Source organism: Polistes fuscatus, unplaced genomic scaffold (genome assembly GCF_010416935.1).
Source record: "Polistes fuscatus isolate 324 unplaced genomic scaffold, CU_Pfus_HIC Scaffold3, whole genome shotgun sequence".
In the NCBI taxonomy this organism is placed as follows: domain Eukaryota; kingdom Metazoa; phylum Arthropoda; class Insecta; order Hymenoptera; family Vespidae; genus Polistes; species Polistes fuscatus.
Window position 1 is genome coordinate 9258199 of NW_025113107.1, and position 26911 is coordinate 9285109.

At 30.8% G+C, this 26911-nt stretch overlaps 4 protein-coding genes across 8 annotated transcripts; 1 reads left to right on the forward strand and 3 right to left on the reverse strand.

The window, feature by feature from the left end:
• Positions 1-264: 264 nt before the first annotated feature.
• LOC122519111 (aspartate aminotransferase, mitochondrial) lies at positions 265-2823 on the reverse strand. Its single transcript, XM_043638358.1, has 8 exons — positions 2609-2823; positions 2246-2402; positions 2023-2151; positions 1732-1953; positions 1507-1663; positions 1334-1432; positions 938-1254; positions 265-853 (listed from the first exon to the last, which is right to left on the reverse strand). Exons 1-8 carry the CDS (start codon positions 2701-2703, stop codon positions 731-733), a joined length of 1299 nt encoding a protein of 432 aa, XP_043494293.1. The 5' UTR covers positions 2704-2823; the 3' UTR covers positions 265-730.
• A 519-nt stretch (positions 2824-3342) lies between these two features.
• LOC122519113 lies at positions 3343-6159 on the forward strand. 4 transcript variants are annotated; one of them, XM_043638364.1, is made up of 5 exons: positions 3343-3431; positions 3931-4073; positions 4356-4901; positions 5284-5545; positions 5690-6159. In XM_043638364.1, exons 2-5 carry the CDS (start codon positions 4007-4009, stop codon positions 5910-5912), a joined length of 1098 nt encoding a protein of 365 aa, XP_043494299.1. In that variant the 5' UTR covers positions 3343-3431; positions 3931-4006; the 3' UTR covers positions 5913-6159. The 4 variants fall into 4 exon arrangements, with proteins under 4 accessions (XP_043494299.1, XP_043494301.1, XP_043494298.1 ...); XM_043638363.1 differs by lacking the exon at positions 3343-3431 and adding an exon at positions 3477-3656; XM_043638366.1 differs by lacking the exon at positions 3343-3431 and adding an exon at positions 3471-3656 and having other exon boundaries at positions 5284-5710.
• Positions 6160-8057: 1898 nt separating this feature from the next.
• Positions 8058-18208, reverse strand: LOC122519106 (frizzled-2). Of its 2 annotated transcripts, none has more exons than XM_043638351.1 (5): positions 17632-18208; positions 17047-17285; positions 9512-16805; positions 9024-9403; positions 8058-8941 (listed from the first exon to the last, which is right to left on the reverse strand). In XM_043638351.1, exons 3-5 carry the CDS (start codon positions 10327-10329, stop codon positions 8403-8405), a joined length of 1737 nt encoding a protein of 578 aa, XP_043494286.1. In that variant the 5' UTR covers positions 10330-16805; positions 17047-17285; positions 17632-18208; the 3' UTR covers positions 8058-8402. The 2 variants fall into 2 exon arrangements, with proteins under 2 accessions (XP_043494286.1, XP_043494285.1); XM_043638350.1 differs by having other exon boundaries at positions 17047-17322.
• Positions 18209-23477: 5269 nt separating this feature from the next.
• On the reverse strand, positions 23478-26606 carry LOC122519115 (putative protein TPRXL). The gene has a single exon (XM_043638369.1). It carries the CDS (start codon positions 26215-26217, stop codon positions 25285-25287), a length of 933 nt encoding a protein of 310 aa, XP_043494304.1. The 5' UTR covers positions 26218-26606; the 3' UTR covers positions 23478-25284.
• Between the last annotated feature and the right edge of the window lie 305 nt (positions 26607-26911).

Sequence of the window (26911 nt, forward strand, 5' to 3'; positions counted from 1 at the left end):
TAATATAAAAAGGACATTTTATAAATTTGTTAAATATTATAAATCATAATGTTTTAAATAAAAAAAAACCTAATTCACAAAAGTATTCATTAGAATGGAATTAAATTCACAAAAAAATAAAGGATTAGAATAACATCAATTTTATTTGTAGGTAGCGCTGTAATGTATTATATTCTATTTGCAAATACTTTTTAGATTTGATCAGTGCAAATACATAAAATCGATAATTAGGATATGCAAAACATCAAAATAATGATGCTCATGGTAGATAATATGAAAGTTCTATTATTTTCTATACTTTACAAACACAAATAATTCACGGTGATTTATAAAGTTTAACTTAATACGAAAGAATAATCCTGATAGTACAAAGTTAAAAAAGGGCAGATATCAAGCAAAACACACATTCTCACGAGAGGAAAATATTTCATTTAAACTGCATTATCTTTCTATATTAAAAGTTATTGAATAATCATTAACATTAATGCTAGATAAATATTTGTTATTTTTTTAAATTATAAAAATCTTTACATAATATCACGCATAATTAATCTTCTTGTTTTACAAACTGCACTGCCAGCAGTGATGTAAATTAAATGCATTAGCTAAAAATATATATCACTCGTTTAATTAATTGGAATTTTTTGATTAATTTATGAATTATGCCCTTAATCTTTTGGGAGTAAAAGATAATTCGACTCTTTTCCTTGAAATCGAATAAAATCTAAGTTTATTTGGTTACTTCGTGAATAGCATTAGCAAGATAATCCACATTTTTGCTTGATACACCTGCCATAGATATTCTTCCATCTTTAGTAAGATATACGCTATATTTTGATGTAAGTTTTGCAACCTAAAATTTTTAAAAACATATAAAAATAAACATTAACGCATTGTATACTACATTGTATTAATGTACGAAAATTAATTATTTTACCTCTGGAGCTTTAAGACCTGTAAAACAGAACATTCCAATCTGATCAGTAATGTGCTCCCAATTACGTGAACTTCCCAGCTTTTCTAAATTCTCTCGTAATTTAGTGCGCACGGAAATGATTCGATCAGCCATTGCTTTAACATCACAAAGCCATTCTTTTTTTAATTCTGGGTTTCCTAATATTTCAGAAACGATTCGCGCTCCAGAAATGGGAGGATTGGAATACATAGGTCTGATTATAATTTTAAGCTGCGACATAACAGCAGCCGCTTCTTGTTTGCTAGATGTAATTAATGAAAATGCTCCAACACGTTCACCTATTAACAAACAGTATTGTATAAAACTTATGTATTATACCTTAATATTATTATTTTTTAATTATTTTTTTTATATTACCGTAAAGTCCCATATTTTTTGCATAGGATTGAGCTAAAGCAATCTTATGTTTATCTTTTATGAACAATCTAACGGCTGCTGCATCTTTATCAGTCGAACCTATAAAAATAGGAATATTAATAAACAATAATAATAATAATAATCAAAACTTCATTGTTATTAAAATACTTTACCCGAAGCAAATCCTTGATATGCCATATCAAAATATGGGAAGAGATTTCTTTTCTTTATTAATGCAGACATTTCACTCCATTGTTCTAATTTAGGATCAACACCAGTTGGATTGTGAGCACAGGCATGTAAGACAATTATTGATTTCTCGGGGATTTTCTGTTAATAAGATCATTATTAATAATGCAATAAATATTACAATTGCAGTATTTTATACGACAACTTACAGATATATCTTCCATCAGGCCTTGAAAATCTAATCCAGAAGTATTTGGATCAAAATAACGATATTGTTTTACAACCAACCCAGCATGTCTAAATAATGGATTATGATTTCCCCATGTCGGTGTTGGAACGTGGACTTCTCTGTTACCTGGGAAGAATTGAGCCAGGAATTTGGCTCCAATGCACAAAGAACCTGTACCAGAAATTCCTTGAATCGTTGCATTCTAAAAGCAAACGAATATGGTTAAAAAAGTATAGAAAATTATTGATAAATTGATTTTTCATATACGTACTGATTCTTGAGTTAAAACTTCATTATTATCTCCTAATGCCAATGTAATACTGTGTTTACAAAATTCTGGGTTTCCTGAGATTGGAAAATATTCTTTATCTAAATTCTTCTCTCTAATGCTTTCTTCTGCCTAGAAAAATATCATTAATCATGTTAGTTTATTTTTACATATATATATTCAAGTTTATTATGATTAATGTAGACAAAAAATATAAAACATATACCTTACGGACACTTGGAAGCACATGAGGTTTTCCATTGTCGTCTCTATATGCCCCTACACCTAAATTAATTTTATTTGGATTTTGATCTCTTTTATAAGCTTCTGTAACACCTAAAATAACATCTGGAGGTCCTAATTCCACATGCGACCACCATGACCTAAAATACATGAAAATATAATAATTATCAATAAAATAATTAACGAAATAAAAATATTTCTTTAAAGAGCAACTATATATAAAAAAACATACGCAAATTTTTATAAAATTCTGTGACAAATAAAGACAGTAAAGAATTGGTGAATTTCTTTCATGAGATGATGAAGGTTAAAAAGGTCACAGTTAAAATAATTTCAAGTACCTTACCTTGATCTAGAAATATTTAAAGAAAAGGCATATTGTTCGCTTCTGAACAATGTTTTCGCCATTGACGATATAAGTTGAATATTGCTCGGTGCCATTTTATAATTAATAGAAAAATATGGAAGTTCTAATGCAATTGTCGTTCTACTCAGTTCTGATCCAGGGAACACAGATTAATAAGGAAGTAACAACTGGAAACACACAGATGCTGACGTTTTACTAGTCCCCGGCAGATCATGCGCGAATAAAATTATCATTTCAAATTTATCGTTATATGTGATATCACTTATAATTCTACGTTTGTGCTATTTGTGCTTACTTGAAAGAATTCATTTATCTATGTTTAAAGATAAGATATTTAAAGATAGTCAAGAAACAAAATTTAAAAAAATATAAAAAGACCGATTATCATATAAGAAAAATATTGAACAAATATAATATTTTTTCAAAACCAGTAATAAATGTATATAACTTGTCATACGAATTGACATTTAAACTCGTTTACAATTATTTTATTCGGAAATTATTCTTAATAAAAGAGAATGTGAGAGAACTTTAGAAATACGGCCCTGAACGTTCATCTCGAACGTTTTTTTATCTTTAAATAATTGATAACAGTTAAAATGTTAGAAATTGAAATTTGAAATATAAATCAATTAGAATAATGTCCTCCTAATCTTCTTTTAGGAGATAAAATTCTCTTAATTTCAAAATATTTAATAAACATGTAAGAATCCTACATGATCGACGAATAATTTCTTTAAGATAACACAAGAGAGCGTGAAACTCCGATGTAAATATCCGTTTTATATATCAAATACTCTTAGTATGTTATTTTTTCGTTTTTTATATTCTATAACAAGTAGTAATAATTAAACAATGATTTATTGTTTAAAATTCAAAAGATATTTGTCGAATTAAAAAAAACAATCGTCGTACGAATGTTACTTCTCTTTATACAAATTATTTTATTTTACCGCAGTGTTGTTACATCACGAGAATAATATGGACATATTAGTACAGTATATGTGAATGTAACACAGATAAAAATGTAAAAATCAATTATTTGTATCATTTATTATTAATTTATTTTGATTTCAGAAATTATCTAATAATAATTTCTACGTAGTTATATATAAGTTCAGTGTAATGATATAATTATTTCGTTTCTAATTAATTTTTTTTCTTTTCAAGTCGCTTTCTTCTCATGTCAATTGTTTTATCCTATAAACTTGTAGATCACATGACACGTGAGAATGCAATTTACAAAACCTGTCTATTAATTTATCTTTTGCACGAATAATTATTTGCCATGTTTAATATAGATGACCGGCAGAAGAATAAGTAAGAAGAAGAAATAGAAATCTAAATCTGTAAAAGATCATTGTCATTTTTATCACGATGGCGTTATCACGAATAATTCGTTGTCCTGACTTGTTAACAGTGTTTAATCGCAACTTGCAACCAAGTACGTTGTCATATAATATTGATTTAAACATTCTATACATATATACAAAGTGTACTTAGTAAATGTGCCGGATTGTAACGCGTTCCTTTTGCGGACAAGAGAAAATTTATAGCAACTGCATTGATGCTCTCCTGTAAAAACTCGCGCAACTTGATGTACACCATTACATTTTTCTCAACAATTTCTATCTGTAAAAGAAACTGGCTCGGTTACTAGGTACAGCTTGTACGTAATTACTCTCTTTATCATTATATAACAATTATTTCGAATATATGTGTACAGTTGGTATAGCAAGTTATCCGATCAATACAATATTTCAATGGAAACGTGAAATGGTACCATCAAGAAACCAAATGAAGATTTTACACGTAACTAGTATACGTCGTTATCCTGATGCACCAACCATACCACTTCCAAATAACGTTTCGGAAATATTTGCCAACGAGACTGGCCGATTCACTCCGGAACGAGCAAGGGACATTGCAAGTCCTATTTTGATTTATGGTGCTAACAAAGTCACCGCAAACAATTCATTAACGTTCTCATCTTTTAGCAACAAGAATGAAACGTTCAATGAACAAAGAAACTTTTCCTTCGTCCGTGAAGACATGCACGTTGATTCGTACGATTGTACAGGCACAGTCAGTTTAAATGGTAGCATGCAAAGTAATGTCCCTAAACCTTTCTGTTCAACTGGTAAATCGACTCATTTCAATATGCCAGGTGGGCAATGGGCTAAGGATAGCAAATACATTGCCGAAGATATGCAAAAATCAAATTACAAGTTATCCAGCACTAATATTTTATCTTCTAATCGAGTTAAAAATGGTTAGCGAAATTGCAAACAGAAGTCTACATATATTCAATGCATTATTTGATATGTGATAAAGATATACCTTATATTTAAACTAAATTTATTTGGAATTCATAATTTATCATGTATCTATTCGATGATTGATTAGCTATTTAATTTTTTTTACTTATATAGGTTTTAATTTTACAACTTGAAAGATCAAAAAAAGATATTATTTTAAAAATAGCACAATTTGTTTTAACTTCCTTTTAATATAAAAAGAAATCTATTCGTACAGTGCAAAGGATTGCAAGTTGTATGCACATTAACTTCTAATGCAATCGTTGTTTTGTAAAAATTGTTGTAATCTCATGTTAAACTAGACAAATAGTATCAATGTTAAAATTTATTATTCAGGTATCACGAACGAAGCCATTTTGATGAGTATGCTTGGTAATAAATTATTATATCCAATTTATATAAATCGTATGAGATACTCGACGAATTCATCGACAACAACGAATACTACGAATTCGAAGGATGAAATTGAAAAGAAAATAATACAGAGTAGAAAAGAAAGATTAAAAATTATTGTAAGGGATTATGGGAAAGTTGTTATAGTATTTCACATAGCCATTTCGTTAGCGTCACTTGGATTCTTTTACACCGCTGTTGTTAGGTTTGTCAAATAATTAATTAATGTATACAACACATACATAATGAATACTCATTAGATATCGCATTTTTAATATACAAAATGTGTTGTCTGATCGTTTAAAAAATATTAAACGTTGTAAATATTAACTGTTACCTTTGTTTTTAGTGGAATAAATCTAGAGCCTTATATGGAAACATTCATTAATACCAAGAACGAAAAAATAATACAAGTTATGAATAATTCGTCCGGATTTGTATTGGCATATGCTATTCACAAATTGTTTGCGCCAGTACGATTATCAATTACTTGCGGTGTAACTCCATGGCTCGTTTTATACTTACGAAAAAAGGGTATTTTAAAAACACCAAAGCCAAAAAAAATAGGATAAACTATCGCTTATAAACTTAAATAAACAATATAAAGAAAAAAAGAAATAATAATAGTTCTCTACGATGTTTATACATAAGTATCGACGGCTTTATTAAGTTTTTTGACATATAAAATTAAAACTTCCATGAGTATTGTACAACATGCATGCAACACGTGGTTTTCGTTCGAATAGGAACGAAATAAGTTTTTGTACCTCTGCGAATAAATATCGCACATACTCTCAATAAATGGATATTATAAATTTGTATCCGTATAAAAATTGATTTTATATTAAATATATATAATTGCTTGCATACATTCATCTCGTTCATTACTATATTCAATATACTATAATATACTTATTTAGCAGTGTAATAATCCTGCACGTTACGCGTATTTTACGTACAATTTACTTAATATTCTATTAGCAAGCAAACATGTGATTCTCTCTCTCTCTTTCTCTATTACAATTCATACATATTATTAGCATGAGAATAAAACTTGCGTAACGTACATAAGTAAAAGTTCGGCAGTTTTTAATGGACGAATTGTTAATAGTCTTGGAACATTGTAATTGAACTTGATTATCAAGAATTATTTTGATATCAAGTAAAATTCATTTTACGAAGTATATTTTTTTATATACTCTTTGGTACATAACAAAATGATACTTGTAAAACATTTGATTAATAAATACTTTTTCTAACAAATTCTTTTCAATAAAATATACCGTAGAAAAAAAAGAGAAAATAATAAAAAATCAATGCATCAATAATTTTTCATGGAAAAAATAACTATACTTTATAAATTTGTGCGGTATTTTTTTTTATCTTATCACCGCTATTTGATTTAGTATATAGGAAACATTAAAGAGTGCCAAGAAATTTGGCGTGTGCCTAGTTTGTATGTGTATACATATATATGTACACAACTCTTAAAAATTATATATACTACGATACATATACATGATTTAAAATAAAGGAGCTTTAACTATATACAATTAATTCTATAAGTAAACATCTTAATTCGAGCCACGCATAGGATTATTTTTGATCACGATATTATTCGTACCTGATTATTAAGATTGCCATCTCCGTATATATATATATATATATATATATATATATGTATTATATATTTATGTATGTATTATATATACATATATATATATATGTGTGTATTAAAAAAATTAAAAAAAAAGAATATAATCTAAACAAAATCGAATAGTCCTGGAAGTCTTTTTCTGAGTATTATTATTCCTAAGCAGTTTCTTAAAGAATTCGAAGAAACACGCTCCTTCATTAAGCGTATTACATACTTGTCAGTTCTTTCTTAATTAAAATGAAACAGATCCAATAAATGATTTATGTTGACCCATTTTCAGTGTAACGCTAAATACGCAAAGTTCGTTAAAAATCTGAGATTTTTAACTCACAGTTGTTGAATGTTTGGGTTCGCGAAATATTGTTTACGGATGAAAATGGTTTAAATAATTCCTTAGCTCAGTTTAATCTCTTCAAAATTTCTGTCACATGTTAGTTTGAATTTTATAGAAAAATATTTAATTTTTTATAATTTTTCTAATCAGAACATAAATCTAGATTATCATAAGATAAATAATATTTCATTTTCTTTATTTATCATAAGTAAAATAAGAAAATAAAAATATCATCTTCGTTATTAAAATCAGAGCTAGATAAAATACTATTTTAAATCCTAAATAATAATAATATTTTATTTTACATCATCCATAGATTATGAAAAGTAAAATATATTATTAACTGAAATTTCATTTCTTAGTTGAAATATTTTAATATATCAATAGAAAAAATCTATTATTTAAAATAGTATTTGAAATATTATTTTCATAAATATTCATAGTTCTAGTTAGAATAGAAAATCTATTCTGAAGAGATTAAATAAAAATTTTGTATACATTTTAATTACAAAGTTGAACAGTATAAAAACTGCCTCTACTAAAAATTTTCTTAATATAATATCTAAAAAGAGTTTAAAGCAGACATCGTGTAATAATACTTTCAAATTGATAAACTATCAGTCATTATATCTTACACACACGTGTCATGCAAATTGCTGTTAAAATAGATAAAAAGGCTTATGGACATTCAGAGGACGTGCATCGTTTATAAAAATATAACACTCGTTTGGCACATTACAAATTCTAAAAATGTCTTTAAAATTCTACAAAGGGTGACAGTCTTAACACATCGACAAATTTTCAAGCGTGCTTTGACTTCTTTTTTTTTTCTCTTTGGAAGTAATCAATGCAATAAGCATATTTTATACATTATTCATCAATGAAAATAAATTTTTATTCTAAACGAAAATAATCGAGATCATTCGAGTTAACTGTCACCGAATATTTTTACTTCTGTTCTTCTCTATCCTTCTGCTCTAAGTATTATAATTTGTCAATGATAGCAAATAACATTGACAAAAGTCATTCTTCTTTTTTTCTTTATAATATCTTAAACACGATTAATTAATTTCACACGTATGCTTCTGTACGACGACCTTGCAGATGATTAAAGAATTGTCTCCAACTACTGAGCGTTTTACTAGACCATACCCAGAAGCTACTAGTAATACCAACTATCATTGCCATCAAATATTTAATCATAAATACTTCGAATTCTGGTCGTCGACCGAGGTCACGAGTACGCTCTCCGATAGGACAAGGCATCGAGTAAAGCGACTGTAAGCCAGGTCGCGAACACATTTCCATGTTCCAAGTCAACATCCATTGATCGAAATACGCTTGTTCGTAGAAAAGACAAGCAATCACTATGAGTGCTGGAACGGTATATAATACGGAAAAAATACCGATGCGGATCATTAACTTTTCTAACTTGTCTGTCTTTGTACCATCGTGTTTCATAACGGTGCGTATGCGAAAGAGAGAAACAAATCCGGCGAAAAGGAAGGCAGTTCCAAGAACTAAATAAACACAAAGAGGAGCTAGAACAAATCCTCTTAATGCATCGACGTTCCACAAACCCACGTAACAAACGCCGGATAATATATCACCTAAAAAATGATAAAAATACTTTTACATATTCGTAAACAAAAGAAGTCATCATATGTTGATATTTAAAAAATGCATCTGTACCTTCTACTTTACCCATTGCAAGAACAGTTACAGTTTTTATTGCCGGTGCTGCCCAAGCAGCTAAATGAAAATATTGTGAATGAGCTTCTATAGCTTCATGTCCCCATTTTAAACCAGCTGCTAGGAACCACGTCAATGTGAGTATAACCCACCATATACTAGATGCCATGCCAAAAAAATAAAGCACCATAAAAAGCACGGTACACAATTCGTGCTTAGTTCCTTGCGTTATTGTAGATACCATCTGAATACGCATGTCAAGAGGTGGAGGAAAAGGCTCTCTACATGCAATAGAATTACCAGCTGCCCAACCTATCACATATGTCAATGCTACCATGAGATAGCATACCGATAAAAAAATAATAGGTCTCTCAGGATACCTGAAATTAAAAAGCAGTTAGATTGACTCTATTTTATTAATTAAAAAGAATGTAATAAATGTTCTACTATAAGTAATAAGTAGTTTAATAATTAACTAATATATCTACCTAAATCTGTCAGTGTCGATAAGAAATGTCAAGAATGTAAAAAAACAGGATGCTGCGCAGAGAGATGCCCAAGTACCAACCCAAATTCTGGAGAAATTACGTTCTCTTTCAGTGAAGAACATACCGTCACAAGGTGCACCGCAGTTGGGTTCTATTTTATTCCCAACTTTGAGAGAATAACCCAAATCATGTGGGACCTTAAATTGCAAAGGACAAACAAAGCCAAAATCTCTGGCACCAAGAGCAAATCCATTACCATTGTAAGAAGTCGTTCCAGCACTGTTCCAAGGTGGCTGAAACTCAGCGACTGGCATACGAGGTGGAGAATATGCAGGTGCTGATGGTTCAACCGGTGCTGTTTCATTAGTACCAACACAAAGTTCTTTTCCATTTTCTGGTAATTTCGAACAATCAAGGTTATCTGGCCAGTTGAAACCAAAACTGTTCATCAAATCTTCACAACCGGCGCGAGCACTTTCGCAAAGAGATCTACACGGTGGTATCGCCTTCTCGATGATGGTGCAAACTGGTGCATAAACGGAGCAGAGAAAGAAACGTAGATCGGGACTACATTTGACTTTGACGAGGGGGGCGAATTGATGGACCTCGTAACCAGCCTCTTCTTGTTTCTGATGGTTCATCAAATTCGGCATAATGGTCTCATTGTAAGGTATATTCATGCAAAGATTAATTGTGATCGGTTCACATCTACCATGATGAGCGAGAGGATCCTTCGTGTGCAAAGACGATACGTCGATCACGCCCATCAATAGGACAATACAAATTGGCCCGAGGAAAAAGGGAAACGTGAACACCATAGCGAAACAATTTAAACGACGCCTAAGTCGTCTATTTTTTAAATGTTTCTTTTATTTTTATACTCCTCGTCCACTTCACGCAAAGTTCTACACGATAATTCAAGGTTGCATTACGATAAAACCGGATTGAAAAATGTCTCCGATAAAACTGGAAGAAATTTGGAGGTTTCTAAAGATCGATCAGTCCAATCTTTGACGTAATTTGCTTTCGAATAATTCTCAACGATACCGCACTAGGAGGCTACACTGCTCACGCTCGTAAACAGAACCAATTTGACGCAATCGCTATAGAGGGGATACTATTAATTCTTCTTTTCTTCCTCCTGCTACGCGCAGTCCCTCTTTTGGTAGAATATACAACTACCTGTGTTATTCGATATCCTTTTGGGTATTCACCCTGAATGCAACCCTTTCAAGGTTTCGTCGATTCGAATTTCAATTAAATTAGAAGACAAGTATCGACGTTAGCTTTTGAATAAAATTTCCTTTAATTATGACATCATTGTCACGTGAACAAGAACGCTACTACAATCCATTTTAAACACAATACCGCCGAATTCAATATCATTCTCTTTTAGAGTTTACGTAAATTTAGAGGGCGCGGCGTACAAAGAAAGATTCTCGAACAAAGAATCGATTTTTTCTATTTTTTTTTTAATTGTTAATTTTATGACTTATCAATGAAACAAGTTTATCCCAAATTTAAAAAAGTATAGATACCTATGCTTTTATTTACTTGTATTTTTTTTTTGTTATTAGAACAGGATCAACGATTGTGATGATTATGTTTGTAAAACGGGAATATTTTAGGATTGGTGTCTGATATAGAATTGATTATATTAAGTAAAATCGATCAGTTCATTTTGATTTTATTTCTTTCCCGACACATAATGCACAATACGTTCGCAGTCGTTAGTCGTAACGTTTTTGAGTTACCGCTAATGATTAGCGCAATTGATAATAATTATTACGTTTGTCTGTCGCAATATTATATCACATCGTACAGGGAATATTCAAGAGAGAAAAAATACATTTGCTGATTTATCTGTGGTATATCGTTTTAAAGAACGATTCAGAATTTCAATAATAAACTCTAAAATGAACGATAAGTCTTACAAAAAGGAACATTTTTGTTAAGCAACATATATTTTTTAAAACTTTGTTCAAATGCTATGCGACCATGATTACCTTAGATATGATGCATTTATTACAATTAAATGATTTTTATTACGATTCTATTTAAAATTTAAAATGCAATCATAAACGTCAATGAATTCCTAATGTTACCATGTAAATAAATTCATTTAATAATAATAATAATTGCTACCTAAAAACTTTTTGATTGTACAGCACGTAAAAGAAGAGTCAGAGAACATGGGGGTTGCTTTGACAAAAAATGATTTTTTTTCTGTGAGACCTATCATTCCTCAAAGTTTATTACAAATATCCTGAATCTTCTTTTATAATATCATTTATTATTTTGTTGATATATTCTCACAGATATATCGTGTATTTTCAACAAATACTTGGATACTCGCTGACGAAGCTCGTGCGCTTGGATGACCTTTCATGGTCATCTATGGATTTTGCACCGATAATCCTCCAAGTTCGGTGGAAAAATCCATTCAAAATTGAAGAACAAGTTTTAACTTATTTTTTTTATTTCACTTTCTCTCTCTCTCTCTCTCTCTCTCTCACTTTCTCACTTTCTCACACTCATTCTCTCCCTCTTTCTCTTTCTTTCTCGTTTTATCGTAAACAAATAAATAATTTATCTCCTCGAAATACTCTCATCTCAAATCGTCGATACTCCGTTTAGGAGAGGATCAGCCTTACATTCTTATTATTAATAACACTTAAAATTCATTTACGGAAGATTGAAATACGTCGTGCGAGTCAGTTTTTCCTCTTCCTCCCTTAAGAGAATTCCTTTTTGGAATGATCTATAAACGGACGATTTTTTTCTTCTTTTGTCGTATCGGTCGACGAATGAAATAAGTTAGAGCGCGAAATTTGTATAAACTATTTTCATCGTTTCTATATAATTTCATACGAACGAAGAGCGAGGAAGCGTTGATAATGGGGGTGGGTTGGATGGGTTTTTCTGGTTGGACACTAGAGAATGATGATTATTCGAAGGAAGACGATTCGATAAAATATTTTATCCGGGTGCAATGAATTACACTCATGGCATTTTTCTCTCTTTCTTTCGCGTATATTTACAGAATAATTTAATTATTCGGAAGACGATTTATCAAACGGAGGAACGTCTTCCTGAGGAAGAATCGTATTTACGCTTCTCTTGTGGACGATATATTGAGAATCCATTTTGTACGGAGGGAAAAGAGCGCGATTCTTTTCGGAAAACTCAAATTGAATCTATTGGCACGAAGGGTGGTGAGGTGGTTGGGCGGGGGCGGGTTGGCAAAGTTTGCCTTTTTATCGGAAGAGCATTTATTTTTATTTATTTATTTTTTGTTTTTTTTTTTTTATTATTACGAGCTTGTATGCGATAAAGAGGGACGATGTCAAGATCGTACGAAGATTTTGTTCGCTTGCCTTCTTTCTTTCTTTTTTTTTAACTTTAATCTTAATTAACGACGCGACCAGCGCGTATTCTTCTTCGTTTTTGTTTGAATTGTCCCGCTTTACTTTTCTCACTCTCTCTCTCTCTCTCTCTCTCTCTCTTTCTTTCCCTTTTTTCTTTCGTTCTCTCGAGATAGTAGTCTAATTGTAAGAGCGAGTGGCCAGCAGACTGCATATAATTTACCAAATTCCAAATTTCATACAGTCAATTTCTCATACCTACTATACATTAGAGGAAGACTAATTAAGCTCAGCAGCGGTCCATATGGTGTTACTCAGGTAGCACAGGTACAAAATTTAGACCAACTTCAAAAGCATTTTAGCAAGGGTGCCATTTGGATATTTTATTATTTACTATTATTATTGTTAAAAAAAAATAATGGCAAACAATTATGACGGTTTTCTTGAAAGTGCCCAAAAATATCAAATTTCAAATGTATTTCAACAAATCTGAAATTTTAATGTTATTTATTATAGTATTAGGAGCCTACATTTTATATGACAGATATTTCTTCGGTAATAACATCCCAGCAGACAGCGAAACCTTATCTATAATACTGATACAATAATACTGTATCATTGAGAATAGAGAAATAAAAAAAATCTCTTTAGTCTCTATATAGTACTCATATACATACGTATGCTCGGGCTGTAGGTAAGGTTTCACTGTCGGCCGGGATGTTATTACCAAAGAAAATGTCTGCCGTATAAAATGTAGGTTCCTAATACTATAATAAATAACATATTAAAATTTCAGATTTGTTAAAATACATTTGAAATTTGATATTTTTGGGCACTTTCAAGAAAACCGTCATAATTGTTTGCCATTATTTTTTTTTAACAATAATAATAGTAAATAATAAAATATCCAAATGGCACCCTTGCTAAAATGCTTTTGAAGTTGGTCTAAATTTTGTACCTGTGCTACCTGAGTAACACCATATGGACCGCTGCTGAGCTTAATTAGTCTTCCTCTAATGTATAGTAGGTATGAGAAATTGACTGTATGAAATTAGGAATTTGGTAAATTACATGCAGTCTGTTGGCCACTCGCTCTTAGACTATAGTATTTTGTTCGTTTTCGAACAAAGAAGATTTCAATGTTCGCGTCTTTGATATGATTTTAATACGAGTGAAACGACCGTCATTAAGTTCATTAATTCGGATGTGTATAAAATTAACGAGGGAGGAGGACGAAAGATGACCGTGTGTCTTATTATCAATGGTTAGGAAGAAGGGTAGAACGATGTGGTTACACATCCTCGGCTTTTACGCGTGAGACGCTACTGATACGCATACGTTCGCGCATGAAATTCAATTTCGTAGGAATCGTAGCCTTTTTGGTTGTTCTTTTCTTTTTTGTTCTCTTTGTCTCTGGACTCTGTCTCTATTTGAAAATATTTGCAGCCGATGAATCGATATAGAAAAAATACATATTACGTTGGGATGTGTAACGGAAAGAAGTTACTACCGCGTTCGACATATTAGCACCAAACTTACCATCTAATTCGAACGCATTTATGCGCACGGAAGAATTCGAAAAATTGTATACATCTTTTTTTAAAACTCAATTTATCATCTCTCGTTGCATCGAATAAACGCGCACGGTAGTATTAATAATAATTAGTAATAGTAGTAGTAGTAGTAGTAGTAGTAGTAGTAGTAGTAGTAATAGTAGTAGTAGTAGTAGTAATAGTAGTAGTAGTAGTAATAGTAGTATTAGAAGTAAACATTAAAATACTTTCGAGAACGTTCAAAAAATGGACAGACTTTCCCGGAAATGTATAGGAAAAATTTTAGCTTTCTCTCTTTTCTTTTTCTTCCTCTTCTTTTTCAACATCATTGAAACACGCTTTTAAAATCTGTCATTTTACGTGTACGTATTATTTAAATAATTTATATCGCGTGTTCTACTTTTTTTCTTCTTCTTCTTCTTCCTCTTCTATTCTTCTATCTTTACTTTCCTTCACTTTTATTCATACATTTGCGTATCCACGGTTATATATCTAACTATCTACCTATCAATCCTTCTAGCGAAACTATTCGCGAGATCCGATCGTTCCATCCAGGCTGTCAGTAAGTAAGTAAGTAAGTAAGTAAGTAAGTAAGTAAGTAAATAAATAAGTAAGAAGGAAGTAAGTAATTAATAAATTAATTAATTAGTAAATAACGATAATTAAGTTAGTTCGTAGATTGTATTTGGTTTTGACGTATTTGGTTATTGTTCGACGCGCTTTTTAGGCCTTGATTAGCACGAAAAGAAAATATTTAAAGAAATAAGAAAAAGAATAATTATCAACAATTCTTTTACCCCGATTTAAATACGAATATTACTACGAACTGACAATCCTGGTAATGGATTAAATAATTGTCTTATTTAACGTGTGACTGAGATCCATAAATGCTCTCGTGCAAAGAGAAAATTTACCGTACTTTGTACTCGATCATGAAACTTTACGGTATTATTATTATTATTTATATTATAGCATACTCGAATATGACGTGCGGATACGGTTTCATTATATAATTATAATTACACAAAGAGAGATATCATGTCGTAATTATAGTGCGAGGAAAAAATGTGCAGACGGAGCGAGAGGAACGATCGGCCTTGATACATAAATATATATATGCATATGTATGTATGTTTATATATATATTTACGTATCGCGTTTTCGTCCTAATTGAGCAAATATAATTAAGATTAAACGGTTTTTGTTCTTGTTAATTTTTCAGGTAGCGTCGCGTATCTCTCGTATATACACATACGTGTATTTTACATATACATACATACGAGTCGGTCGTATTTATCGATTTTTTTTGTTTGTTTAAAATACGTAGATAGTCGCACGATGAAATGACCGTAGTAGTCTCCGTATTAGGAAAAGAGACATCATCATAATCATTTTGTTGTTTGTTTTAAATTTCCGACTATTAACATCCTATTTACATCGTTTCATACGGATTTTTTTGTTAACTAGGATACGTATCGATCGAGACATAGTGAAAAAGAAAAACAAACATACGTATTTACGACGCATCACGATCGTCGTTATATATATGTTTTCTCTTTGTGGCCAGCCCATAGGCTATTTGTTTAACGATAATAACTAAAATTAATTATAATTATTATAATAATAATCGTAATTATAAGAACAGTTTGCGAAATGAGACGTCCTACGTCCAGGAAGATACATATTTGGCACTAAGTGTTTCTCTCTTTCTCTTTATCATTTTTATATTTGTTCTTTTTTCGTTACTAATTATTTTTCCCGTTTCCTTTTCCTTTTCGACGAAGCGCATTGTGAATCGTATCGAATCAGGCGCCCGAATACTCCATTATTTTAAAACATCTCGCCCAACGTCTCTTTCCTATTTACAGAGAAAATAGTTTCTCGTTGATTGCTAAAATGACAATACGAGAATGCGAATGGTAAACGAGAGAATCCTCTTTTTTATCTTTCGAGGATACCGAGAAAAATCGACGAAAAATAATAATCTTATTCGATCTTATCAGAGTTAACGAGTTTCTCTAACTAATCGAATATCTTTGGTACGTGTGTGTCTCTTGTGTTTAATGTGTATATGTATAAGTATTTGTATATATTTGTGTCTATCTATCGAGATGAGCTGAACGAGCTCGATCAAATAGGATGCCTCGATATTCTTTATACAACATGAGGTCTTTCAAACCGAATCACAGGAAGAAGATTATCAGTGGACGAAAGGGGTTGGCCTTAGCTGTTCATGACCGTAGATCGTCTTGAATAGCCTCTCCTCGTCACTGTTTCACCTTGAGCCTCGCATTCTCGTTTTACTCGATCTATTATGTCGGCCACCAGTTTTTCTTCCTTCTCTCTTTGCTGTTCCCAATCAGGACCTTTACCGATCTGTTGAAGATAGCATGAAATAATATTTTATCAATATTCCATTTTATTGAGAAATAAATAATACGCGTTGGTAATTATAATAGTAGACTAAATGGACGAAAAATTAGAAAAATTCATGATTTATTTTCCGTTAGACAATCGTTTGTATTTGAAAATTAATGACAAAAATAAATTTTTGTTCGACTTTGGTCGACTTTCAAAAATTGTTTAAAAGTCGACCAAATTCAATGATAAAACTTACTTCTGTCGTTTTCTTGGTTTTCTTGTTACTCGATTCCTCTCTGTTTTCATCGTTCTCGTTGTCGGAATGTCTCGCGCTCAGATGACCAATGTAACCCTTCCGCGATTTGAAGTAGGCATTACAGCTGTGGCACTTAAACAGCGGTGCTGGCTGAGTGACCTGGGTGGAGACGTGTAGCTTGTACTTATGCCTGTACCAACGGGTTCGAGACGGTAGCACCTCGCCGCACCACTTGCAGACTACGGAACCGTCGTTTTGAATGAGGTATTCCAGCAGCTTGTAAAATAACGTTTATTTGGTTTTTTCACTCTTTCTCTCTGTCTTTCTCTCATCCTTTTGTTCTTAACTCTCACATACGATATTTCATTCAAACGCACACAAACACATTCATTCATTTTCATTTTAATCATTTTCTATCTTTCTTTTAATCCAATAATTCGTCTTGCAATAATACCAATAGTGTTCCTTCAACCCTCCCTCCCCCCTTCCCTCATCTTCCTCCTCTCATAAATGTATAAAATTTGTCTAAAAATTAGCTAAGAGAGAATAGGTACGAAAAATATACAATATGGCAAATGAACCAACCTGCTTTCTAACTTCCGGTTCGCTGTCTACCGATTCTGATTTCGGTAACAGCAATTCCCCTCTTTCTTCTTCGCGATCGTCGAGAAAATGAACCCCACTGACTGCTCTTTCAGCCTTGATGTATGCACCCTTCGTCGACTCGGAAACATTTTCATCTTCTGACCTCGTCGTCGTCATCGTCATCGTCGTCGTGGTAGTCGTCATTGGGGCTGGTGCAACTGGCGGTGGTGACGAGGAGGACGACGAGGAGGTGCAGATCTCGAAGGTGATGTCGCTCGGTAAATTTGGCAGTTGATCTGTACGAATAAGAAAAAAGGAAAAAAATACTATTTGATAATTGCCACCAATTTCCAAATCCTTTTTCGAATGACGTAATTTTTCAATTTTCCTTTCTTTTCCCCCAACCTGTAGAAAAAGTTTCGGAAATTTTATTCTCCTTTTCCCTTTATTAAAATTTATAACATTTTTTTGTTTATCATTGGTATTAAAATCAAAGCGCGCAAATTATTTTGTTCTCTCTTTCTTTGTTTTCTCTCTCACTCTTTTCATCATGCACTATCTTTCTCTCTCTCTCTTTCTCTCTCTGTCTCTTTCTCTCGCTCTCTCATTCTCTCTTTCTTTCTTTCTCATTCGTACTAATTTCAAAATTATTTTGCTGACCAAGGAAAGTGTTTGTTGCAAGAAAGAGAAACGGTCGGATAGACTATTGCAATGTATATCACAAAAAGTTACAAAGAAACTACAACTAGATAAAAACAAAAATAATATAATAATAATAATAATAATAATAATAATAATAATAATAATTAATAATAATAATAAAAATCGTAATCGCTCTTATCGCCACCAGGCACCAAGGTATAGGTACATACGTACATAAATCAAAGAGCAAACGTTCGACTGGCAATAGTGTGCGAACGTGCAACATACTTTTTTTTTATTGTTACAGTGGTATAACGATGTATGTATGTGTTTGTATACGTTAGAAGGTTTTTTTTTTTTTATTGTTTGTATAAAGATGCGCCCGAACCTCCGTGAAAGGATGGGCGGGGACGTACAATATGATATAATATAACATAAAATAATAATATATTTTTCAAATATAATATATAATATAATAAATTTCTCCTCTCCTTTGCTATACCAACTTTCATTCGCAAACATTAAATTCTTCTTTAATTATATATCTGGTAAGTTGGTGTTTCTTCCATATTTTTTTTTGTTTTTTTTTTTTTTTTTTTTTTGTTTTTTACGTAACCATTTATAAGAGTAAAAAGTACCGTTGTTATCGTTTATGTTATTATTATTATTATTATTAATAATAATCGAGAATTCGTGCTTCCTATAAGTTATATCTCGTTCTCTTTTTTCATTATATTTAAATTTTGTCGCCTAAAAAGATATCTTATCGTTCTAATGTTTCTTTTTTATTATCCTACTTGCGTTTTTGTGCGTTCTTTCTTTTCATTTTTTAAGATAAAAAAACAACATACCCGTGTCGAAATCTTCTCTCTTTTTTTTTTCGACGGACGTCACCTACTATATCTCACTATGCCATAATGTGTGATCGTAAATTTGTTAAAATTCGTTAATAATTGATTATTACTCGAAAGGAAAACGAAGGTATCTTACTATTACGTCATTGTTCTTCGTTTTCGTATCGAGTTAACAAATATAAGAACATTAAATCTAATATATATAATACGTTCGTACTTTTATTACGATTTTATATTGTTTTCTTCTTTTTTTTTTTTTAATTATTTATATTATTTCCCGTTTATTTTCTTTTTTTCTTTTTGTATAATAATATATTCTCTATATAATCTTTCGAAACCTAACGCACCCTTTTTAGTTAATCAAAGGCATCAACTTCTAACTAATACCCGATATTACGAATAAAATTAAGAAATGAAGATATAATTAAAGTTACTTTTAAAAGGATGACAAAGTGAATAATTAGCAGTAGTAATAGCGGTGGTGGTGTGGTACTAATAGAAATTGTAGTACTAGTAATAGTGGTAGTAATAATAGTTATTATAATAATAATCATCATTAATTACATAAGAAATAATAAACGTATAAACTAATAATAATCGTAATTTATGGAAAGTGAAGAAAATAAAAATTAATATGAACCCTATAATTTGTTTCATACATTTGTGCGCATATATTTGTATTAAAAAAAAAATAAAAGAAATAAAAGAAAATAAAAATATATAGACCAAAAAGTTTTTCAATAAACGGTCGCAAACATTAAACGTGACAAACAAAAATAAAGTGGAACGTTTGATTGGATCTAACAAAATAATTGTGTTTCCTTAGATATTAAAAACATTTTCGAATTATAAGTAATTAATTTGTAAAGTTTCCAGAAGACCAGAAAACAAAGAAAAGGAAAACAAAAATATTTCTACATATATATATATGTATATGTATATATACATACACATATTATTGTTTCGTGAAATATTTTTCGTTCAAAATATATGGTGCTTAGATCTTAATACAATTGTGCATAAATCATTACGAAAATTTAGGCGACCTTAAATTGAGAGCCTTCATATATTATTCCAATAAAATCTCGCATGCATGTTCGTTAAATGTATGTACAGTAGAACCTTTATTATCAGAAGCAAAATATAAAGACAAAATTTCGAATGCTAAAACAAACAAACCCTCTCTCTCTCTTTCTCTTTTTCTCTCTTCGAACATCAAACATAACAATAGCATATATCACAATATCTATTGAATAATAAATAATCAATCTTTCTTAATGCACCATTATATATATCTCATATAGCATATTATTTATATTATATATGTAATCTATACACATAATTACGCGTATAATCAGATAATATATACATATATAACCATTTGCAAATGAAAAGATAGATCGAAGTATATAAAGATGCGTAGATGATCTAATCTTAATCTTTTTTTTTTTTTTACGTCTTTCCTTTCTATGTATAGTGTATTTTTTCAACACATTTCTTTCACGAGTTCTATGTACATACAATAAAGATTTAATAATGTCTAAATTTAATTATGCAGCCTGAATAATGAAGGTTCTGCCGTTTTTTTTTTTTTCAGATTTTTCACTAAGAAACTTAACAACTTTTTCAACAATTGTTGTTCCATGTTAGTTCCTTATAGGCAATTTTTTATTTATATCACACGAAACAATATCAACGCGGAAGACGAGAATACTGTTCTTTATTTATTAACTCCTTTTTTTTTTTGTTATTTTTACTTTTATTATATACTTTTTTCCTTTGTTTCGGTACTTTCTCTCTCTCTCTCTCTCTTTCCCTCTCTTCTTCTTTTTTCTTGTCCGAAAAAGCTCAAATATAACAGATTTGCAAAGTAAACGTAAAACTACTTCTTCCATACCTTGTCGTATCATTTTTTTTTTCTTTTCTCAATAAAATATCGTTTTTGTGAAAGAATTAGTATTAGAATTAGAATTAAAAAAAAAGAATATAGAAAGAAAAATATATTTCATAAAAGGAAGACGACACAAATTTTACTGCATTTTACTTATATAACATATGCAAAATTCGTTGAAGAAAATAATTCTAAAGAAAATTAAAAAAAGAGAAAAAAAGATAAAAGAGATAATTTTTGTTTTCTACATGCTTTTCTTCTATCGTACTCCTTCCTATTTACATTTAGAGTACCAAAAAATATAATAAAGAAAAAGAAAAAGGGAAACAACACCATATATATCGAAGATGTATCGAACAATAGCAACTTATGCATATTTTATCGAATCAACTAACGAATAAATGAACGAACGAACGAACGAACGAATGCGCGTATAGAGGAACAAACGCGCAAAGTAAATATATCTATGACGTATCGTTAATACATCAAAGAGGAAAGAAAAAAATAATAAAAAAAAAAAATAAAGTGAAACAAATCGGCGAGACCTAATTCTTTTTAATTAATTCGGGACGACAAACACCATATATACTATCTTTTTTGCATAGATAATAAAACTTCGTTTACAACGTATGCGTGCGTTTGTGCATGTAACTTATACACCTAACAATAATAATAATAATAATAATAATAATAATAATAATAATAATAATAATATTTATAATAATAATATAATATATATAATATAATATAATATAATAATAATATAATCGCATTTTTATATCCGCCGTTTGTCCATAACTAAAAGTTAATATGAAGTGCTATTCTTAATTGAACAATAATATAATATTAATATAAGTCATAATAACAATGGTAATAAAAATAACATTATTGCAGTATTCATAATATTGTAGATATTAGTAATAATTGATAATAATTCATATTTTCTAATATATTTATCTATATATGTATGTAGTATGATATATGTATATATATATATATATATATATATATGTATATATATATATAGTATTTATAATCTATCATACATTGTCCCAAAAAAAAAAAACGGTAATATAGCTGTACATATTTATTGAGGCTGTCATGCAGCATATATAAGTTGTGCTCTTTTTTTTTTTAATTCTTTAATTAATTAAGCATTTAACCTAATAAACTTTGCAAGTATTTGTGTCTCCCTTTATTCTTCCTTCTTCATCATCTGCCCCGCAGTTTTGTAGTTTCATAAAGACACTTGAGTAAAATATACATGCTTATTATTTTCTTTTTCTTTTTCTTTTTTTTGTTCCTTTCTTTTCCACAATATAAATATGTGGTCTTTTATGCACCATTGGAATCAAATTAAACTGGAAGAGCTTAAAAGAAAAGATTAGAGTATAATAGAATAAAATAGAATAGAACAGAATAGAATAGAAAAGAAACTTAGTTTAGAAAACGCGCACTTTTAAAAACTCTTATTCTTTTTTTCTTTTCCTCTCTTCATTTTTTGATAAGAAATTTTTTTTATCGTGATTCAACAATAAAAATTTCTTTAAATTTTCGTCGTACATGTATTTTCTTATCAATATAGTTCTGCACAATCGTGGCGTTTTCTTTTTTTTTGATGTTTTATATATATATATTTTTTTTTTCTTTCTTTCTTTCTTTCTTTCTTAGTAAAGACTTGTTGATTTGTTATTAACAAATATTATTTTTTCTTTTCTCTTTCTATGTATATATACATATATATACACATTACCGGTCAAAATTATTTTACCATATTAAAAAATAATAGAAACCAATGGTTTGTTTAAAAAATAAATAATTATGTTCAATCTGAATATTTCATCCATTAAAAAAACTTTATTCGTCCAAAACGTATTTTTTATATATATGTTATATCATTATTAATTTTGAAAATAAATTACTTTTAAAAGATTGTAAAAGTTAGTCAGGATGTCAAAAATATGTAATCATGAATACGGAAAGCAAAAAGTGACAATTTTCTGTCTTGATTTATTAGAAAAATTTATTACGTATTTTTTACTATATTTAACTTTACTTTTTTACTTTATTTATATATATATTATTATTATTATTTTATTATTTAAAATAATTTTGAGCGATAATGTATAAAGAAAATGAAAATCTAAAAATATATATATATATCCGTATATATTTTTCTAATTATCTATCTAAATTATTTCGATTATCAAAATATATGTTAATCTAAGATATGTCCTTGAACCCTTTGACTACGAAAGGCTTTAATATACATTCTTCATAAAGAATGATAAATAAATGAGCATAACGATTTCTGACAAACAAATATCGCGCATATATATATTCATGGTTTAATGCGAAATTATGCATCGCAGTTCAAAGGGTTAAAGATTTCTAAATGACTACTATTCGAATACGGATATGTGTACTAAAGCACTTCCGTTAAACTATATTTTTTTTCATTTTTACTTGAATTTTCTTGGACGTTAAGATAAAAAGAAGTAGAAGATGAGAGGTAAAGCAAAATAAGCTCTTTCTCTCTTAAATTGGAACTGTCGTGGACTATCATCATCATCTTGTTCACGATGATCTTGATGCAATACTGAGATGTGTAAATGGAGAATGGAAAAGTAAGGAAAGATGATTTTAACATATACAAGCAGAGTTGTCAGTGACAGGGTTGTGATCGAATTAGAAGTTGATAAAAAAAAAAGCAAATCAAAGAAATTTTTCATTCCACAAACTATGCCGAATATTTTTTTAATGGAAATTGATTTTAATATTTAAGAGAAATAATAATGAATGTTCCAATGAGTCGACCGTTCGGGAAGACATGTATATTTTTTGTTCGATTACCCCTTGAAGAATATAAGAAAAAAGAAAAAAATGTTTGTAAGGCACGATGTAGGACCGATCGAAAAGGACGAACATAACAAAATCATTGGCTTGTCTCTTGTTTCACCAAGTATCAAGCAAAAACGCATCGAATAAAAGTGCAAACGCATAAATGCGAGCATGATTCGCGTCAAAATTACGTCAGAGTATATAAATATGCACGTATGTATCTTAGAAGTAAAACAAATAATAATAATAGTAATAGTAGTAAGAGTAGTAGTAGTAGTAATAATAATAATAGTAATAATAATAATAATAATATTAAAGAAAAATTAAATTCTTCAGAATCAAAGCAGATTCAGCTTAGATCTTGCTAGCATTAGTCAATATTGCACAAAACGGAAAAACTTTCAAGAACGTTGACGAATCTACGCGGTTTTTGAATAATATTTTAATTTTTTTAATTATCAATCCGTTAGAACAATTTCTCAAAATAATAGACAACACACGTGGGAAAATAGAATTAAAATAGTAAAATAAGAAAACAAGGACAAAAGCAAATAGAAGTAATGAAAGAAAAAACATCTCCTTTGCATAAATCCCATGTATGACATCATGATCATGACAGTTACATTAGGTGGCGATGGCGGGGGTGAGGTGAGCCGTTCGAGGTCATCGCCATCACCGGACATTATTGTCTTTCGGTGATTGGTCCAAAGCGTATCTTGGTACGCTGGCTGGCGTTTTTACGAAAGACAGAGCGCTTGTACAGCATCGTGCGATATTAATGCAATTAGGGGGTGGAGGGAGGAAAGAATTAAAAGGGAATGTATACCGGAAATATATTTTTTAATGAAATATATGAATAACAGTTAAGAATTTAAAAGCATCGTTGAAATAATACCGACCAAACCGAATAAAAATAATGTATGAAAGTCAGATTTGTACGCATCCATGATATTCGCATCCAATTAATTATTGGAAAGTTTGATCGTAAATATACGAAGATATTCTAGAGGGTAAAACATTTTAAATAGAAATACCCAAACGAATAAAAAATGTTTTCGTATAAAACATGAACAAAAAAATCTAGGTAGATTTCTATTAGAATAATTTAATATATTTCCCTATTTAATTTTTTAATGACACCCTCCATCATTCCCCACTGTAATTATTTTAAAAATATATGAATAAATTCGCGCGACGTTGCACTTATACGTCATGGTTATTACTTGAAGATGTATTGGTGGTAGAGAGACGGCGTCTTTTATTAAGTGCCTTGTCAGAAACTCTTTTACGACCGGGAACACTTATTGGAGTTCCCGATGCCGTTTCACTACTCGAAGACCTGTTCGACGTCGTTGTTGCTTGTCTACCACCAACATCGGTTTGCGCTCTGCTTGACCCAGCTCGCCCTCGCCTCGCCGCCGCCCGCTATTGTGAGAAAAAAAAGTTATAGGGCATGACACAATCCTTAGGCATGAAGCAATCGTGGACCGTTTTCATATGATTTTTCATTTTGTCGGGCCTCGAAAATTCTTTGCTGCATACAGGACATGGGAAGACTTTACGTTGGTGGCCTTCGTGATATAGGAAGGCATGTCTCTGGAAACTGTATTTGTTCTTGAATGTCTTTTGAATATCGAGTTTAGCACATTCGGTGCACTGATAGACTCCCTCCGATATCGAGGCATAACGAAAGAGATTCAAACCACGCACGGACATCTCGGTTAATTGTTCAGCCGGATCCTGTGAATGCGAAGTAGCGCGACGTCTCATGCGTCTTTTGGGCACCTGTCTCCCGGTAGGCGCGGACATGGTTCCGGTAGCCGTACCACTTTGTTGTCCACTACCGCTGGTCGACGAGTTCGTCGTAGCGACTGGCGTGCTACTGTTGTTGTTGTTATTGTTGTTGTTGTTATTGTTGTTGTTGTTGTTGTTGTTATGAATGTTATTGTTGTTGTTGCTGCTGTTGCTGCTGCTGCTTTGGGAACTCCTCGCGCTAGCAGGCGCAGAGGATGAAGAACCTCTGGTTATTGGCGTGCTAGCAGCAGTTTGCCTGCTACCTGATGTATCCATAGGACTTGGCCCAGTGTTGCTAGTCGACGACGATGACGTCGATGATAACAATGTCGTTGATGACGTGGACGTAGACATTGTCGTATTTGTCGTCGTCGTCGTCATCATTGCAGAGGATGTCGTACCGGTTGTCGTAGTCATTCCCAATGATCCTGAGGATGATCCACTCGCTCCACGTTCTCCGCTTCTACCTGAAGAAAATCCATCGGCCGCTTGAGACCCGCCGCTGTTGTTGCCCGAACCATGCGAAGATGCCATTCGTGTCTTTTCCTTCCATGTCTCCGTCATCGACTCTGACTTGTTCGGTGTTGAAGATGCAAATTCTGTGAAAAGACAATTATTAGTATACCTTCGATAATTTCATTATTATTCTGCTATTCCTCATGCACACTCGCACACATACAGGCACATACACTCTCACATTTTTTCCTACATTTGCTCGTACTATTTTGCAACTGTTGTTTCATTAGCAACTACATTGACAGAAACGATAGGTCGTCGGATAAGATTTCTTGTTATTTTATTTGTCAACTAATTTTAACATTGAGGGTGGGGCCGATCGTTAGAGATTTAAAACAAAATTATATTTACTTTCTGTCAAGAAAATTGACGACCTTTCGTTAACTATAAAATATAAAACATCTATTCGATGTGTTCTTTTTTTAATGCATGTTGCAAAAACTTACGAAAACAAATAAATTCAAGTCAAATAATTGCGACATAATTAAAATAAAAAAAAAAGAATATAATAATAATAATAATAATAATAATAAAAATAATAATAATAATAATAATAACAATAATAATGTGCAAAACTAAATTCATTTGAATACGCATAATAATAAAGATGCGGGATAAAATCATAAATATATTAATGTTTTATATCATATATACATCAATGATAACGTAAAATCTTAATAATATAAACTACATTCTTTTCTACTCGTTAAGATAATTGGAAAGGGTTATGGGATAATTTTGT

What these genes read in the sequence shown, in the direction of transcription:
- LOC122519106 (XM_043638351.1), bottom strand. Translation starts at nt 10,329, where the DNA reads ATGGTGTTCACGTTTCCCTTTTTCCTCGGGCCAATTTGTATTGTCCTA. An exon ending in ATCGACACTGACAGATTTAG is followed by an intron (nt 9,404 to 9,511) that starts GTAGATATATTA and finishes TTTTAATTTCAG; the next exon opens with GTATCCTGAGAGACCTATTA. An exon ending in TGCAATGGGTAAAGTAGAAG is followed by an intron (nt 8,942 to 9,023) that starts GTACAGATGCAT and finishes ATCATTTTTTAG; the next exon opens with GTGATATATTATCCGGCGTT.
- LOC122519113 (XM_043638364.1), top strand. Translation starts at nt 4,007, where the DNA reads ATGGCGTTATCACGAATAATTCGTTGTCCTGACTTGTTAACAGTGTTT. An exon ending in TTCTAATCGAGTTAAAAATG is followed by an intron (nt 4,902 to 5,283) that starts GTTAGCGAAATT and finishes TTTATTATTCAG; the next exon opens with GTATCACGAACGAAGCCATT. An exon ending in TTTTACACCGCTGTTGTTAG is followed by an intron (nt 5,546 to 5,689) that starts GTTTGTCAAATA and finishes CTTTGTTTTTAG; the next exon opens with TGGAATAAATCTAGAGCCTT.
- LOC122519115 (XM_043638369.1), bottom strand. Translation starts at nt 26,217, where the DNA reads ATGACGGAGACATGGAAGGAAAAGACACGAATGGCATCTTCGCATGGT.
- LOC122519111 (XM_043638358.1), bottom strand. Translation starts at nt 2,703, where the DNA reads ATGGCACCGAGCAATATTCAACTTATATCGTCAATGGCGAAAACATTG. An exon ending in GCCTGATGGAAGATATATCT is followed by an intron (nt 1,664 to 1,731) that starts GTAAGTTGTCGT and finishes TCTTATTAACAG; the next exon opens with AAAATCCCCGAGAAATCAAT. An exon ending in ATATCAAGGATTTGCTTCGG is followed by an intron (nt 1,433 to 1,506) that starts GTAAAGTATTTT and finishes CTATTTTTATAG; the next exon opens with GTTCGACTGATAAAGATGCA.